Source organism: Trichechus manatus, unplaced genomic scaffold (genome assembly GCF_000243295.1).
Source record: "Trichechus manatus latirostris isolate Lorelei unplaced genomic scaffold, TriManLat1.0 scaffold00021, whole genome shotgun sequence".
NCBI lineage: Eukaryota > Metazoa > Chordata > Mammalia > Sirenia > Trichechidae > Trichechus > Trichechus manatus.
This window is the reverse complement of record NW_004443957.1, coordinates 11,298,961-11,315,116: the sequence shown is the minus strand read 5'-3', so window position 1 is coordinate 11,315,116 and position 16,156 is coordinate 11,298,961. Positions and strand designations below refer to the sequence as shown.

At 38.7% G+C, this 16,156-nt stretch overlaps 1 protein-coding gene across 10 annotated transcripts in view; it reads right to left on the bottom strand.

The window, feature by feature from the left end:
* The window catches only part of RABGAP1L (RAB GTPase activating protein 1 like), a 775,464-nt gene that overhangs the window by 180,122 nt on the left and 579,186 nt on the right, over positions 1-16,156 (bottom strand). The window contains exon 1 of one of the 10 annotated variants that reach the window (XM_004372837.2): positions 7,237-7,510. The exons of the other annotated variants lie outside the window; for them this stretch is intronic. Coding sequence (XP_004372894.1) covers positions 7,237-7,404 — 168 coding nt within the window. The 5' untranslated portion in view covers positions 7,405-7,510. Of the gene's footprint in view, positions 1-7,236; positions 7,511-16,156 lie in introns of those variants that run through there. 10 annotated transcript variants of the gene reach the window in all.

The window sequence follows — 16,156 nt, the reverse complement described above, 5'->3', positions numbered from 1 at the left end:
CATACAAAAATCAGTTGGATTCCTTTACACCAACAAAGGGAACCTCGAAGAGGAAATAACCAAATCAATACCATTTACAATAAACCCCAAGAAGATAAAATACTTAGGTAAATCTAACCAGAGACGTAAAAGACCTATACAATGAAAACTACAAGACACTACTGCAAGAAACCAAAAGAGACCTGCATAAGTGGAAAAACATACATTGCTCATGGATAGGAAGACTCAACATTGTGAAAAAATCAATTCTACCCAAAGCGATCTACAGATACAATGCAATCCTGATCCAAATTCCACCAGCATTTTTTAATGAGATGGAGAAACAAATCACCAACTTTATATGGAAAGGGAAGAGGCCCCAAATAAGTAAAGCTTTACTCAAGAAGAAGAACAAAGTGGGAGGCCTCACGGTACCTGATTTTAGAACCTATTATACTGCCATGGTAGTCATAACAGCCTGGTACTGGTACAACAACAGATACATAGACCAATGGAACAGAATCGAGAATCCAGCCATAAATTCATCCACCTATGAGCAGGTGATATTTGACAAAGGCCCAAAATCCATTAACTGGGGAAAAGACAGTCTCTTTAACAAATGGTGCTGGCATAACTTGATACCCATCTGCAAAACTGAAACAAGACCCATACATCACACCATGAACAAAAACTAACTCAAAATGGATCAAAGACTTGAATATAAAATCAAAAAGGAAAAAGATCATGGAATAAAAAATAGGGACAACGCTAGGAGCCCTAATATATGTTATAAACACAATATGAACCATAAGTAACAATGCACAAGCACCAGAAGAGAGGCTAGATAACTGGAACTCCTAAAAATCAAACACTTATGCTCATCAAAAGACTTCACCAAACTCACCAAAAGAGTAAAAAGACAACGTACAGACTGGGAAAAAATTTTTGTCTATGACAAATCCAATCAGTGTCTAATCTCTAAAATCTATAAGATACTGCAAAACTGCAACAACAAAAAGACAAATAACCCAATTAAAAAATGGGCAAAGGATATGCACAGGCACTTAGCCAAAGAAGATATTCAGGTGGATAACAGACACATGAAGAAATGTTCACAATCATTAGCCATTAGAGAAATGCAGATCAAAACTAAAATGAGATATCATCTCACCCCAACAAGGCTAGCATTAATCCAAAAAACACAAAATAATAAATGCTGCAGAGGTTGTGGAGAGACTGGAACCCTTATACTCTGATGGTAGGAACGTAAAATGGTACGACCACTTTGAAAATCAATTTGGCGCTTCCTTAAAAGGTAGAAATAGAAGTACCATACGATCCAGCTATCCCGCTCCTTGGAATATATCCTAGAGAAATAAGAGCCATCACATGAATAGATATATGCACGCCCATGTCCATTGCAGCACTGTTCACAATAGCAAAAAGATGGAAACAACCTAGATGCCCATCAACGGACGAATGGATAAACATATTATGTTATATCCACACAATGTAATACTATGCAATGATGAAAAACAATAATGAAGCCGTGAAACATCATATAACATGGAGGAATCTGGAGGGCATTATACTGAGTAAATTTAGTCTGTCACAGAAGGACAAATATTGTATAAGACCACTATTATAAGAACTCAAGAAAAGGTTTAAACATAGAAGAAAACATTCTTTGATGGTTATGACGGTGGGGAGGGAGGGCGAGGGTTATTCACTAACTAGATAGTAGACAAGTATTATCTTAGGTGAAGGGAAGGACAGCACACACTACAGGGGAAGTCAGAACAACTGGACTAACCCAAAGCTAAGAAGTTTCCTGAATACAATCAAACACTTTCAGGGATAGAGTAGTTTGCGTAGGGATCTGGGGACCATGCTTTCAGGAGACATCTAGGTCAACTGGCATTAAGAAACCTTATTAAGAAAATGTTCTGCATCCTACTTTGGTGAGTGGTGTCTGGAGTCTTAAAAGCTTGCAAGCAGCCATCTAAGATACATCAATTGGTCCCAACCACCTGGAGTAAAGGAGAATGAAGAACACCAAAGACACAAGGAAAGTATTAGCCCAAAAGACAGAAAGGGCCGCATAAACCAGAGACTTCATCAGCCTGAGACCAGAAGAACTAGATGGCGCCTGGCTATCAACATGACTGCCCTGACAGGGAACACAACAGAGTCCCAGATGCAGCAGGAGAACGGTGGGGTACAGAATTCAAATTCTAGTAAAAAGACCAGACTTAATGGTCTGACTGAGACTGGAGGAACCGCGGAAAGCACGGCCCCCAGATTCTCTGTCAGCCCAGAACTAAAACAATTTCCAAGGCCAACTCTTCAGACAGGGATTGGACAGGCGAGTGGAATATAAAGTGATACTCATGAGGAGTGTGCCTCTTAGCTCAAGTAGATACAAAAGACTAAAGGAGCAGCTTCTGAGGGAGGTGGGATGGGAAGGCAGAGAGAGTTAGGAGCTGCCTGAATGGAAATGGGGAATCAGGGGTTGAAAGGAGGAGTGTGCTGTAACAGTAAGGGGAGAGCAATTAGGGTCGCATAACAATGTACGTATGAATTTTTGTATAGGAGACTAACTTGAAATGTAAACTTCATTTACACTACAACAACAGAAAAAAAAAAAAAAAAGGAAGCAACTGCTTTCACAACCTTTTTTGTTGAGTAGTATTGGCCAGAATTTAATATAGATCAGAATTATGGAAATTTGAATAAGCAAAGACGCGTTTTCTTCCCTTGTAAAATAAAGGAAAAAAAACTCTACCAGCTTATAAATAAGAATAAAAGATAAATTTTGAAAATCAGCAGCTCTGCTAACATCCACCCTCTACTCTTTGACTTTCTGTGAAATCCTTCTAAATGATGGTATGAAACATGTCGACCAATTACATCTTTAAAGGTAACACTATTTCTTCCTTCATTTGAATATAAATTACATAAAAGGATTGCCCGGGTAGTTAAAGACATATAAACAGGTCCTACTTCTATTTCCTTTCAAGTAGGTAGGAAGAAATATCCAGAGGGAAAAGGTAAGTAGGAGGGTAATGTTAAGTATCCCTTGCACTTAGAGCCCCGGTAAAATGAACTAAGAAATTGCCTGGCACGTAATAAAACACTAACATAAATTTGTTCCATGAATTCTTTAAGGCTCCATGTGAAGCATATCTAGTATTAAAAAGATAAAATTTGTAAAATATAAATTAGGAAGTAGATATATGACTTATTTTGATATAAAAATTGATTTACAGATTTTGGGCACATTAGAAATATACAGGGCAACTTTTGTGTTTGGGGTCTTGAACTTGTTTTAAGAGGTGTAATCTCTTTTCAATGAACAATCCTTGTAGCTGTTTGCAACAGAGGTAAAAATGGAAGATATACTCTCTCCTCTGCTCTTTCATCCCTGATTAAAATTAATGTTTTAAGAAAGTCTACAAATTAACAAAAAAAAAACCTAGAATGCAATTTAATAGCATAAGAAATTCGATCAAAATGAAACCTTAACGATAAAGAGAAATAAAGTCTTGATGCAAGTACAACATGGATGAACCTTCAAAACATTGTACCAACTGAAGTAAGACAGTGACAAAAGGACAAATATTGTACGATCCCACTTATATGAAACAGGCAAATGTATTGAGAACAAAGCTTATTAGTGGTTGCCAGGGATGGGAGAGGGAAAGGGGAGTCTTTGCTTTGGGGGCACTGAGTTTCTGTTAATGGTGGTGGAATAATTTGGAAAAGTTTACACAACACGATGAATGTAATCAATGTCACTAAATTGTACATGTAAAAATTGTTGAACTGACAAACGTTTTGTTATACTTTTACCACAGTAAAAAAAAAAAAAAAAAAGAAAAGGAACCTTAGAATGGGTACTGAAGGAACAGCTGGGGGGAAAAAAACTATCTATTAATATAGATATATCTCTATCTATATAGAGTCCTTTGGATTCCCCGTGGAAAGTACCCAGAATCTCCATATTGAAACCATAGCCAACACTGAAATTAATCTATAATGATCTGATAATAACTTCCCAAGTCAAAGTAAGTCCCCCCACAAAAAAAAACAAACAGAAATCCCAATATCTAGAGGAGGATAGACAGATTTTGAGGATGAGCGGAAAGAAGTTTTTCTTCCTTCTCCAAATTTCACACACTTCCCGAGTATGGACTGTAGCCATGTGCCACTGCTGACAGCATTCTGAATGTGTTTTTCCCACTGAAAAATTCAGTGCAAAAGTATCACATTTTAAAGAGATTTTTTTTTTTAAAGGAGTCAGGGTGGAAATAGTTGTAACATTTGACTGTTAGCTCCAGATGCTTCTATTCCACTCATTATTCCTGGGTAATAAGCCTTTCTTTAAAGCCCTCTGATAAATAGCAAATTCTAGGTTTGATTCTTTTTAGGAGATTATTTGGGGGAAAAATATCTAAGCATGGTTCTCTTTTTCACCCTTACTACTTTCATCCTAAAAGGCTTTTTCTTCCTTTGGTTATAGTGTCTAACAGGATTTCTATGCAATTGAGAAATACTTTTGAATGTCTGGGAATCATTTCAAAGTATAGGCTTTAGAGGAAGGAAATATTACTTAGCTGTGTCTAGGATATTGGTGTCTGTTGCTTTGGCATTTTGATTTTACCAAAGAAACCTGGCTTTGGTGATTCTGCACATAGAATGTATGCCTGGTGGTAATATCTTAAATGAACTACATAATTTATTAAAGAGAAATTATTCTTTATTGGGTGCACTTTTGAAGTACAGTAAGCAAAAATTCCAAATCTACATCCTACATTTAATCAGTGCTCTCTTTTCAACCAAGAGTTATAGAAGCTAGTGTTCTAGTAGTTTGATGGTCCCACTTACTTCAGTGAACAATAAATAAGGATTAGATTCCTGAAACACTATCTTGGTAAATCTTCATTTATTTGATTGGGTTATATAAAAAAATTTAACTTGTCTTATGTGAAAAAAAAAAAATGCTGGGATCTTTACAGTAAAATAAGGTATTTGTATGTGTTTAAGCCCACACCCATTCATGTTTAAAATGTGACTGAAAAAGTATTAAGACACAGTAGTTTCTTAAACTTCAGTGCGTGCCTTCTTGACTGGTAAAGGAAAGATTGCAATACTGCATGTGGCAGGATCCCTCTTAGGACCACCCTGTGCAGATCAGCCATTGACTCCGCATCATTAGCCAGTCCAATAACACAAGGCTGAACAACTGTACTTCCCTCAGTACAGATGCTAAACTTTGAGCAGTAACTCATTGGATAGCAGATCCCAATCCACAGCCATATTGCTAATTAAAGGGCATGTGATTTCCCCCAACACAGAGCTCACTGGTTCTACTAATAATCTTTCAAATGCAACTGTGTATAACAAAATCAGAGATTTCCAAATGGCCCCATAGAAAATTCAGCATATGCTTTTCACGTGTAATGCAAGTGGCACTATTACCTAGGTTCTGAATATTAGGTCCCCCCAAAATCCTGAAGGATATCTAATCTGGCAACCAACCAGACTCTGTACAGTTGCAACGTACAGATACATATGACCTCCTGAAGACCTGGATCTTGTAAATCCAACCCCCCATGGATTTTACTGCTGATAATTTTTTTAAAAGTAGAGACAGTTTAAATTCATCCCTAAGGCAGACTTGAGCACAAGAGATACTCTTAGTTATCAATTCATGTTTTTCTTCAAAATGCTGAAAATATAAATGCCAAAGGGAAGCAACACTGAATTACAGTAAAGTTACCAGTGGAAGTCCCTGAGTCACAAAGTTGAGTAGTCTTTAAGAAAATAGAAATACATTAGACCACAATCTCTTCCTCAAAGAGATGCAGAGAAGTTGTTGAAACGTTGTGTTTTAGCACTTCTTAGTGTCAAAGCTCCTGAAATAAAATGCTTCTTTTCCACTTTTTTTTTTTTTTTTTAAAGAAAGATCTCCTTTCTAACAGAATCATGGGTCTTCAGTTTTCTCCTTTATTTAAGAAAAAAAAAAGTGATTCAGGGAAAGAAAAACTCAGGTGAGCACTGATGACCTCATGTGGGCATTAAAACATATGTATTAGGCATTTTTATCTCCTCCATAAATGACAAAGGAAAATATTTCTTGAAAATAACCCCCCAGTAATTGCATGTTGGTCATTACATCTAACTTTACCTTGCAGTGATAAACATACTTTCTTTAGGGTGAGAAATCCCTTACGTACATGGCTACCTAACACATCTGTTATGATTATATAGAAGAGATTATATTTGCATACAAATATATAAGTGAACATTGAACTATTGATTGTAGAGGTAAGTATAAACAGAGACGAACTGTACTAGAGGGAGACATGTGGGAGGAAAAGAGTTAAATCCAGTCAAGTAAAAACTATACTGAAAAGACTAGAATATGAGAGAATGGTAACAACAGAACAGTCTGGAATGGTATTAAACTCCATTGTATAAAATAGATAAAGCTAAATTATTCTTGTTCAATTATCACATAATCGTAAAGAACTACTGTAGACCAATTATATTATAGAACAGTTGCTGGGTATAGTTCTCAAACCACTAAAGAGAAACCTTGCACCAGCAATTGTGGGTACTTAATTTTAACCCTTGGTAGGAGAAGGAAGGCTGATTTTTCTCTTATTCAGGAAAACAAATAACAAGCAAGCCAGACTTGCCAGATTCACAGCACAGACCCAACAGCTTTACGGTGATGTACACAGTTTGATCATTCCAGGAGAGAAATCTAAAATTTTCAACCCAATCTTTCGGGGGAGAAATTTCCTACCAAAAAACAAACAAACTGGCAATCAAATGGAGAGCTTGGAAAGCAAACCACAAGTAGTACAGATAGCTGGCAATAATGTCTATTATAAAAGTTAACCCTTTGGAGACATAAATAACAGAATGCCTACATCAAGCACTTGTGTATTTGGCTTTTTCGCTGAGCCTAGCCAGCCAGAAAACCATTTTTTCTGCTGCCACAGAGATAATGCCACTAACGTGACCCGGGCTCTGAGAAAAGAGCCATGATCTCTAGCCAATTAAGGAGTGGCGTGGACCAGGCTCAGAAAGAGCCCCATGGCAGTGGCCATTCAGCACTTCCTTCTCAGTGGAGTGGGGATAAGAAGAGGAAAACAGGAGATCGCCAGCCTCTTCCAGGCATACAAGGGATTCTAACAGAGGGTGGCAGATTCCCTACAAATGAAGTGCAATGAAAAACAGTCTCACCGCCAGAAGCCGAGGCACAAACAGACGATGCCCCATCCCCAGAAGTTCCAACACTCGGCATGCATACTCATTCACCAGCTTGCTCCTCTCGTCGTGCATGTCCTGGGACTTTTTGACAGGAGGTGTGAGCTTAGCAGCTGGGGCTGGGCAGGGCACCCCTTCTTCCATGAGCAGTAAGTAGGTATCCAGAATGAGAAAGCTGGATCTCTTATCCACAATTTTAAGAACTGCGGCGGGAGGAGAGCCAGGCTTAGGTTTCCCCAGGAGGACGCACAAGCCAGTCTGAGATGGGAATTGTCAGCTAATGTCTCCACAAGAAAAACATTCTGGTTAAATTATCCACTGTGCATGAGCCCCAAAGTAGACTGGAAAAATGAAAATGAAATCAAATACTGATCTAAATAAAAAATGGTAAAAGCAATCGAATGCAAGAAAATGGCCAAGAGTGATGCAGGAGAGTTCAGATACATGGGTAAAACACAGACAAGCTGCCTAGAAGGGTATAGCATGTGAGAGTGGGCTGTGTGTGTGTGAGAGAGAGGGGGTGCCTGTGTGTGTGTGTGCCTGTGTGTGTGCTGTGAGAGCGTGAGCAGACAGCAGTAGCAGTAGCCAGGAAGCCAGGGCAGTTGTGAAGCTGCAAGGAGAAAAGGATGAGCTCATTGTAATCCTTGATTCGTGACAAGCAGTGCTGCTGCTGCTGCTGCTGCTGCCTCTTGCAGTGAATCCATAATGAAGGGGTAGGGAAGGAAGGGGAGGGAAGAGGAGGAGGTAGGTGAATGAGCGTGCAGAGTGTGTGTGTCTCGGGGGAGAATGCTGTAATAAGAAGCCAATGGCGAGCAAGCCGTTGGACAGATGCGCTTCCCCCTCCCAGTCCACCTTCAATCAACGTTAGTCTGACAGCTTATGCTGTTGAACCCTAAACCCACAGACAGATGAACTAGCTTCTCCTAACGTGTGATGCTCACAGAAAAATCAGACAGCATACCAGCTAAAAGGTAGACCTTTATTCACTTCTGCTTTCTAATAAGAAGAATAGATTAAAGTCTGATCTTATACTGTGAATTTACAGTGGGGTGCTCCAGTCCTTTTTGGATTACCGAAATCACAAAGGAGAGGTGTTAGGGCAAAATGATGGAGCGTAAACAGAAGAGCAAGGACCGAGCATGCAAGAAATGACACACCCTCAAGTTGAAATGTTTGTGCAATAATAATGACATTTTGCAACGCCAGGATGTGCAGAAGGCTGGCCATAAATAAAAACAACATTGTTCTGTAGTATGATAAAACATAAAAACATACAACATAACATCAAGGGTATATAGTTAAGGAACTACTAAAGTTGAGATTCTAAAAAATAATAATAATAAATCAGTAACTTTATTATACCATTAAAAAAAAATCTGTTACTGTCGAGTTGATTCCAACCCATGGTGACCCCATGTTTTATATAGCAGAACTAAGCTCCGTAGGGTTTTCTTGGTTGTAATCTTTACAGAAGCAGGTTGCCAGGCCTTTCTTCCCTAGCACTGCTAGGTGGGTTCAAACTTCCAATCTTTTGGTTAGTAGCCCAGCACAAATCATTTGCACCACCCACTAATCTTGTGGTTGGCAGCCCAGCGTAAACCATTTGCACCACCCAGGGACCTTTTCATTATACCATAAAACCAAAAAAACCAAACCAATTGCTATCGAGTTGATTCCGACTCATAGGGACCCTATAGGACAGAGTAGCTCTGCCTCATATGGTTTCCAAGGCTGTAAATCTTTATGGAAGCAGAGTGACACATCTTCCTCCCCCAGAGCGGCTGGTGAGTTCAAATCACTGACCTTTTGTTTAGCAGCCAAATGCTTAATCACTGTACCACCAGGGCTCCTTTACTATACCATAAACCCTTGCCTTCGAGTTGATTCTGACTAATAGCGACCCTAAAGGACAAAGTAGAACTGCCCCATAGGGTTTCCAAGGAGCAGTTGGTAGATTCGAACTGCTAACCTTTTGGTTAGCAGCCATGGCTCTTAACCACTGTGCCAGCAGGGCCCCTATTATACCATAAAAAAAAACTAAAACGAAACCCACTGCCATCACATCGATTTCAACTCATAGTCTGCTGACCTTTTGCTTAGCAGCCAAGCTGTTAACCACTGTGCCACCACAGACCTTGATAAATACTCAGTTAATAGTTCAAAACATTGTTTTGATAATCTTTGGTCAGATTAATCCTTTTCTAGTCGTAGTGTAACTGACAATTATCCACAGTTTAAAATTTTACTATCTTAGTGTTAAAGCATTATTTTAATTTCCTTGATGTGAATAATCAGCTATAGCCAAATGAGGGTAGAAAGACAAGATCACCTTAAAGGATAGTTTCTTAACTTTATCATAACAATTAACTAATATATATTCAGTATCTTGGTTCCGCAGTTCTGCAGTGGGTCTCATAAATACTTGACCAGTTTCTCTACGCAAGTTATAGCACTGTACAAAGTAACAGAGCTAAGAGAGCCAGAGCAAGCTCCTTCCGAGTATTGGTTTCCTACTCGGACAAATAAGAGTTACAAATCTACGCAAGTAACAAAATAGAAACCTATTTATCGGCATATTTTTGTGATCCTGGTTAAAAAAATAGACTAATTACAGAACTGGGGAGAAAGGGAGATAATGCCACTTTTAATAAAATATCGCTTGGTTTCTTTTTCTAAAATCTCAGGAAAAAACTTTCTATTGTTAAATTTTTAAAGTGTTATTTAGCAAAATGTTTTAAATGAGATTTTTATATATTGCCACCAAGTCTTTTATTTCTTCTAAAAATGATTTTTAAAAATTATACACAGAATTTTAATGTAAAATGATCCTAGGGTTCATCCCTAGAATTTTGTAGGAAATGTATTAGGATGGGGGTTGAATCCCTGGGCAGTGCAAACGATTAATGTTAATGTGCTTGGCTGCTAACTGAAAGGTTAGAAGTTCAAGTCCTCCAGAGGCACCTAGGAAGAAAGACCTAGCAATCTACTTCCAAAAACTCCACCACTGAAAACCCCATGGAGCACAGTTCAACTGCCACACACGGGGCAGCCATCAATCGGAGTCAACTCAATGGCAACTGGCTAAAAGATGGGGGTTGGTTGGGCTGGAAGGGGTGCAAACTTGTAAGAAAAAGATTCTGGGCCTTTTATACCCCACCCATGTGTGTGTGCATACGTGTGTGCAGCACACACAAACACACGCAACAGTTCCATTTTTTACGTTGCTTACATATTGGAGCTCTGCGTTAGATTCTGTTTGAAAAGAGTGTGCTACTGCTGTGTAAGTGTGAAAAACACTACCATATAAAGACAAGGCGCCATGTGACACTGACTCCTTTGCTTATAGGATCTTTTTCAATAGATTTTTTTAAAGGATAGGGGCGATGCTTCCTTCTAACTGACTCAGCCTCAAAGAACACTAGCAGAGGCATTTAGTTTTTCTTATATAAAACAGAAACAAAGACCTTCTTGCCCAGCAGGATTCCAGTACAATGAAATAAGAGCTAATCAAAAGATTCTGGAACTATATTGTTTGGATCTGATGCCCACAAAAAAAGTTAAAATTGTATGTACTATAAATATTGAATATAATAATTAAAATATGATATTTTAATAAGCAAACCAAGGTTACATTAAAAATATTTAAATACTTTTAACAAAATGCTGTGTAAAAGGCACTAAAAACAAGAAGTCATATATTTCAGTTTTCCCAATCTCTCCATCACGCTTTCCCTCAAAAATGTGTTGTCCTTGCTTTCAAAATTTCCATAATTTTTCAACCCTGGTCCTGACTTCAGACTGTCTCTTGAGAAGAGGCTGTTGATCAAATATCAGGTAAAATAACTCTTCTAGAACATCACTGGGGGAAATGGAAGCATGTATTCCAGGGATTTCTGAAGCTCAAGAACAGTCACTCATGTCAGTGACAGCATTTCCCCCTCTCCCTCTCCAGCCCCCACATAATTTATTTATTGCTGATCACACTCAGCAATAAATCACAGAACACTTAAGAGAAAAAACTGAATTATAGAGTAATATAAAAAATGAAATAATCAAAAAGAAACTTTTATGAACGTATAATACATGGTTTCTCAGAGTTCCTTACACTACTATAAAAGAGATTTAAAAAGAATTATTATTATTCTGAAAGGTAAGTTCGAGAGCAAATTGAAGACAGTATGGAAAATATAAGGGAATCACCAAACAAGCAAGAGTGAGGAAGAAGTAAAAGGGGCTAGGCAATGCTCCCAAAGCCATGGTCTAAAAGAATAGAAGCCCAGGTCCCTGGAGCGCTGGAAGCAGGGGGATAGTGGTACACTCCTATTTACAGCTCCCACTTGAGGGTCCTCATCCTGAGTCACTCCACTGTGTCACAGTAGGTGGACATGTTCAGGACATAAATAGATTTCTACTGTAAAATGAAAAGCATATTTGATTTAACTGATGGAACTGTAATTAAGAACACTGAGTGCAAATAAACCTGCTAGGTAGTTACTCCAGGGGTTACAAAGGTGAAAAAGGCAACATTTTCCACCCTGAAGGAGCTTCTAATCAGTGAGGTATCCAAACACAGACATAAAGCAGGATGTGATGAACACTATAAAAGGAGGAACACACCCTAGGTCTTTGCTGTCCACAGTGGATGTCGACAGAAGTACATTGATACTAGTAGGATTGATCTGGACCCAGAGTAATGAGAACTAAATATCTCTCCAATATCAAAACAGGCATTACATATTACAGCATCTTTTAGTCACATTTACTGGCTGTATAACATGGGTAAGTTACTTAACTTTCTCTAGGCTTCTATAAAATAGCAATATTATCTACCTAGCCAAGTTGCTCTGAAAATGTAACACTGTAAGTTAATGCATATAAAGGAGTCTCTCAAAGTGCCTAGCACATAGTGGGGGCTTAATAACAAATAGTTTCCTTCATTCTTTTCATGAAGTCATGTAGGAGAGGAGAGCATGTATAAAATGCGTTGTGCTAACATGGTTTAGGGCTTAGAAAGACAAAAAGGACTCTGGATATATTAAGATTAGAGAGTTAGCCAAACACTGATAAAAGACTTTTCTGTGAGACCTACCTCTTATTTGGTTCACTCTTTAGACGCAGACACATTAACAGTGAGTATCCAAGAACCCATGCTGTTCTCGACTAGGAGAAGTAAGATAGCAAATGCTTAATTCTCTAGGTATTTGTTTTTTGTCTGGTAGTCTTTACTTTTTAAAAGATGGGCCCTCAATACGTTGGCAAGTTCCTAATATCCAACAAACAGGTGAAATAAAGATGACATTTAGTACCAGTATCTTAGTACTGTAACCACCTGCACAACTCTCGCTCTCTCTGCCATTCACGTCTTGATTCAGCCCAACACAATGCCACATGCTCATGCTGCAACAATACTTTTTGGATAACCACATGATGTCAATTGAATGTAAAGAAAGCCTTAATTTCCTTTTTGTCCAAGCTCACTATCCTTGCTGCTAACTGAGCCTCCCATGAGCTGGTTTCTGGGCTATTCTAGACTGTTCACAATCCTGCCTGCTGCTGTCCCACAGACACACTTATTTGGACAATGCCCTTCAGTCAAGTGTTCCACAGTCTGAAAAGGATACTCTAGATATGAATAACAGAATAATAAAATAATGGAATGTTACTAGACCCTAGAAAATATTGAAGTCTGACATGTTCCTCCTATCAATGGAAAGACTGAAGCAGCAAAGTGACTTGCCCACCATCATAAAATTTGTCCAAGGCAAAGTCAGGAAGCCAGGCAGGGAACCTAGCATTTCCTGCACTGTAGTTTTCTATCTTTCAATTAATGTAGCCTAATAGAAAAACAAACAAACAAAAGCTATCTTATTAGGAAGACCGTACTTCACCATTTTATCCCCTACAGAATTGGTTTGAAGCCTGTGCCTGCCATCTGGTTTGTAAGATTCTAAGTTGAATCTAAGTTGAGAAGGGGCATCCAAAGCCTGCCTTGAGAACAGTCACTTCTAAATATATGCTTGTGACAATAAAGCACGTCTGCCTTCTCAATTTTTAACTGATAAGCACTCTGTTCTTCATTTTGAGGAGCTACATCCTTGGCAGCTCAGTCACAATGTCCTACATAAAAGCAGCTTTCTTCAAGCCATGTTAGTGACTCAGGCTGGAAAATGGAATGCTATCTAAGTTCTTTCACCCCCTTCTCTGGGCGGTGTGTATACCGCTCATATTCATTTTCAGGCTTAAGCAGAGGGCATAAGCATATGTTAGCAAAGGTCAGCTTTTTTTTAATTGATCAGATTAAAATTATGACATATAGAATCTAGACTATTCTCTGATCCTCTTAAGCTAAACTAGCATTTTTTGTTTTTTAACTTTTATGTGTATGTGCGTGTGTTTGCTGGAAATAATAAGATGCTGTACTCATTTTGGAGCCCTGGTGGTGTAGTATTTAAGAGCTATGGCTGCTAACCAAAAGGTTGGCAGTTTGAATTCACCAAGCTGCTCCTTGGAAACCCTATGGGGCTGTTCTACTCTATCCTATAGGGTCACTATGAGTCAGAATTGACTCGACAACGGGTTACCAGGTACTCATCTTGATAAGATGTGATTTGCTTTTACCTTCTTCCTATGGCCAAACTCCAATTCTCTATTAAATTTGCAATCTCTGGCATCTTCATGTTACATAGAATGCTAGGTGTAGTTTAACAGCTGTCATTGTGAAAAATAACATTTTCAGTGCAGGAGTTATATGGGTCAGCCCCTGTATTAGCAAGTGAATTTGTTTCCACAAAATGAATACGTCAAGATGGGAACATTCATTTTTTTGAATGGCCAAGTCCACGTTCTGAAATAAAGACGGTAATAGACTATACAGCCATAACATCACACACACACACGCATGCACATAGGCTCTCTCTCTCTCGCCCTCACTCACTTACAACTTTAAACAGATTCAGTAGAATTTCAGTGGTGGCACAATGGTGAGAGTAGGAGTGATTTTTCCTCCATTTCTACTGGAGGTGATCGGCCCCCTGTGACCTCAATAAGAGTCCACACTCAGTATTGCCACAGCCTGTCTTGCATGATGGTAGTAACAAGTGTCTAAAGGTCTTCCATGCTTGTTGTGCCCCTTTACATAACTCAAACATCTGTCTGTTCCAAGCAGGGACTAACAGAACAACTTGGACATCACAGACTCTTGATAAATATTTAAGTGACTAAAATTATGCATAACATTAAAACCAGTTGCTGTGGAGTGTGTTCCAACTCATGGCAACCCCATGTGTGGACAGAGTAGAACGATACTCCATAGGGTTTTCAATGGCTGATTTTTCAGAAGTAGATCACCAGACTTTTCTTTCGATGCACCTCTGGGTGGACTCGAACTGCCAACCTTTTGGTTAGCAGCCAAATGCACTAATAACCATTTATACTATCCAGGGATTCCATGCATAAAAACAGCTACCATTTATTCAGTGTTTATAAGGGCCAAGAACAATGCTAAGTCTTTAGTACGGTTATCCCTTTCAAACAGGAGGCCTCAGAGGCTTAGAAAAGTAAAGTGACTTGCCTAAGATGTAGCTAGTAAGTGCTAACTGGCAGGAAGAGCATGTATGAAATTTCTCATGCTGCAACTATACTTTTTGGATAACCACACGTCTGGTATGTAAGTGTTTTAAATCTAATTTGAATTATTTAAAATAATGAAGTAGAATTAAACAGGCTAGATCCTACAGTGTAATTAAGTTAGTCCAGTGGAAATAAAAGGGTTTACAAAGACACATCATTATGAATATACTGACAGACTAACGTGTTTTGGGTACTGAAAGAAACAACAAAAACAAAACAAAAATATATACTCAAGGCACAGCATCTGTACTCTGGGTGATCTTATCCATACCCTTCTTTTTTGTTACTATCCAACAGCCCATCATGAGCTCAGCCCTCTCTCCAGAGCTCCCAACCTGAATATCCACTGGGCTACTGGATATAAGCAGGCTCCCGTGCAACTTAATCTCAACATGTCCAAAGTCACCATATCTTCCCTAAATACAGTTGTTCCTCTTGCATTTCCTATCCTGTCTAAGGTACCCTCATCTACCCAATTACCCCAACCACCACCTGGGAATCATCCTAGAGTCCACCTTTTACCTCCCTCCACATTCAAACCATCTATCTAGTTGATTCGACTCCCTCACCATCTCTCAAAATTGTCCCCTCTTCTGCACTCCTATCACTTCAGCTCAATCCTAATCTGATCTCTTACCCGGGCCACTACTATATTCTATCTTCCTCCTTTCCAGTTTATTCCCCTCATTACTCCCAGAGAGAGTTTCCTAAAAGTGCAAATCTGATTATATTATGCCTTTGCTTAAAATTCTTCAATGCCTTCCTAGTCCCAACAGGATAAAGTCCAAACTCCTTGGGAGCACAAGCAAGTTCTTCCATGATACAGCCCTACATGCCTTTTATATATTCTCTTCTGACATTTTTAAAACAAACACGTACCTTGGGCTCCACTCTTAGCAAATCATGTACAATTTCTTTTTCTTTTCTTTTATTTTGTTGTTGAGAATATACACAGAAAACATACACCAATTAAACAGTTTCTGCATGTACAATTCAGTGACAGTGATTACATTCTTCAAGTTGTGTAACCACTCTCACCCGCCTTTTCTGAGTTGTTCCTCCCATCAACATAAATTCACTGCCCTCTAAGGTTTCTAATCTAATCTTTTGAGTTGCTGGTGTCACTTTGATCCCATGTAAATAGTTCTTAAAACAGCATAATGCTCAAGGAAGACATTTTTTTATACTTGTTAAGCTCAATTATTATTTGGTTTTAAGAAGATTTCAGGGGTTATTTTTGATTTAAGGTTTAAAGATTATCTCAACG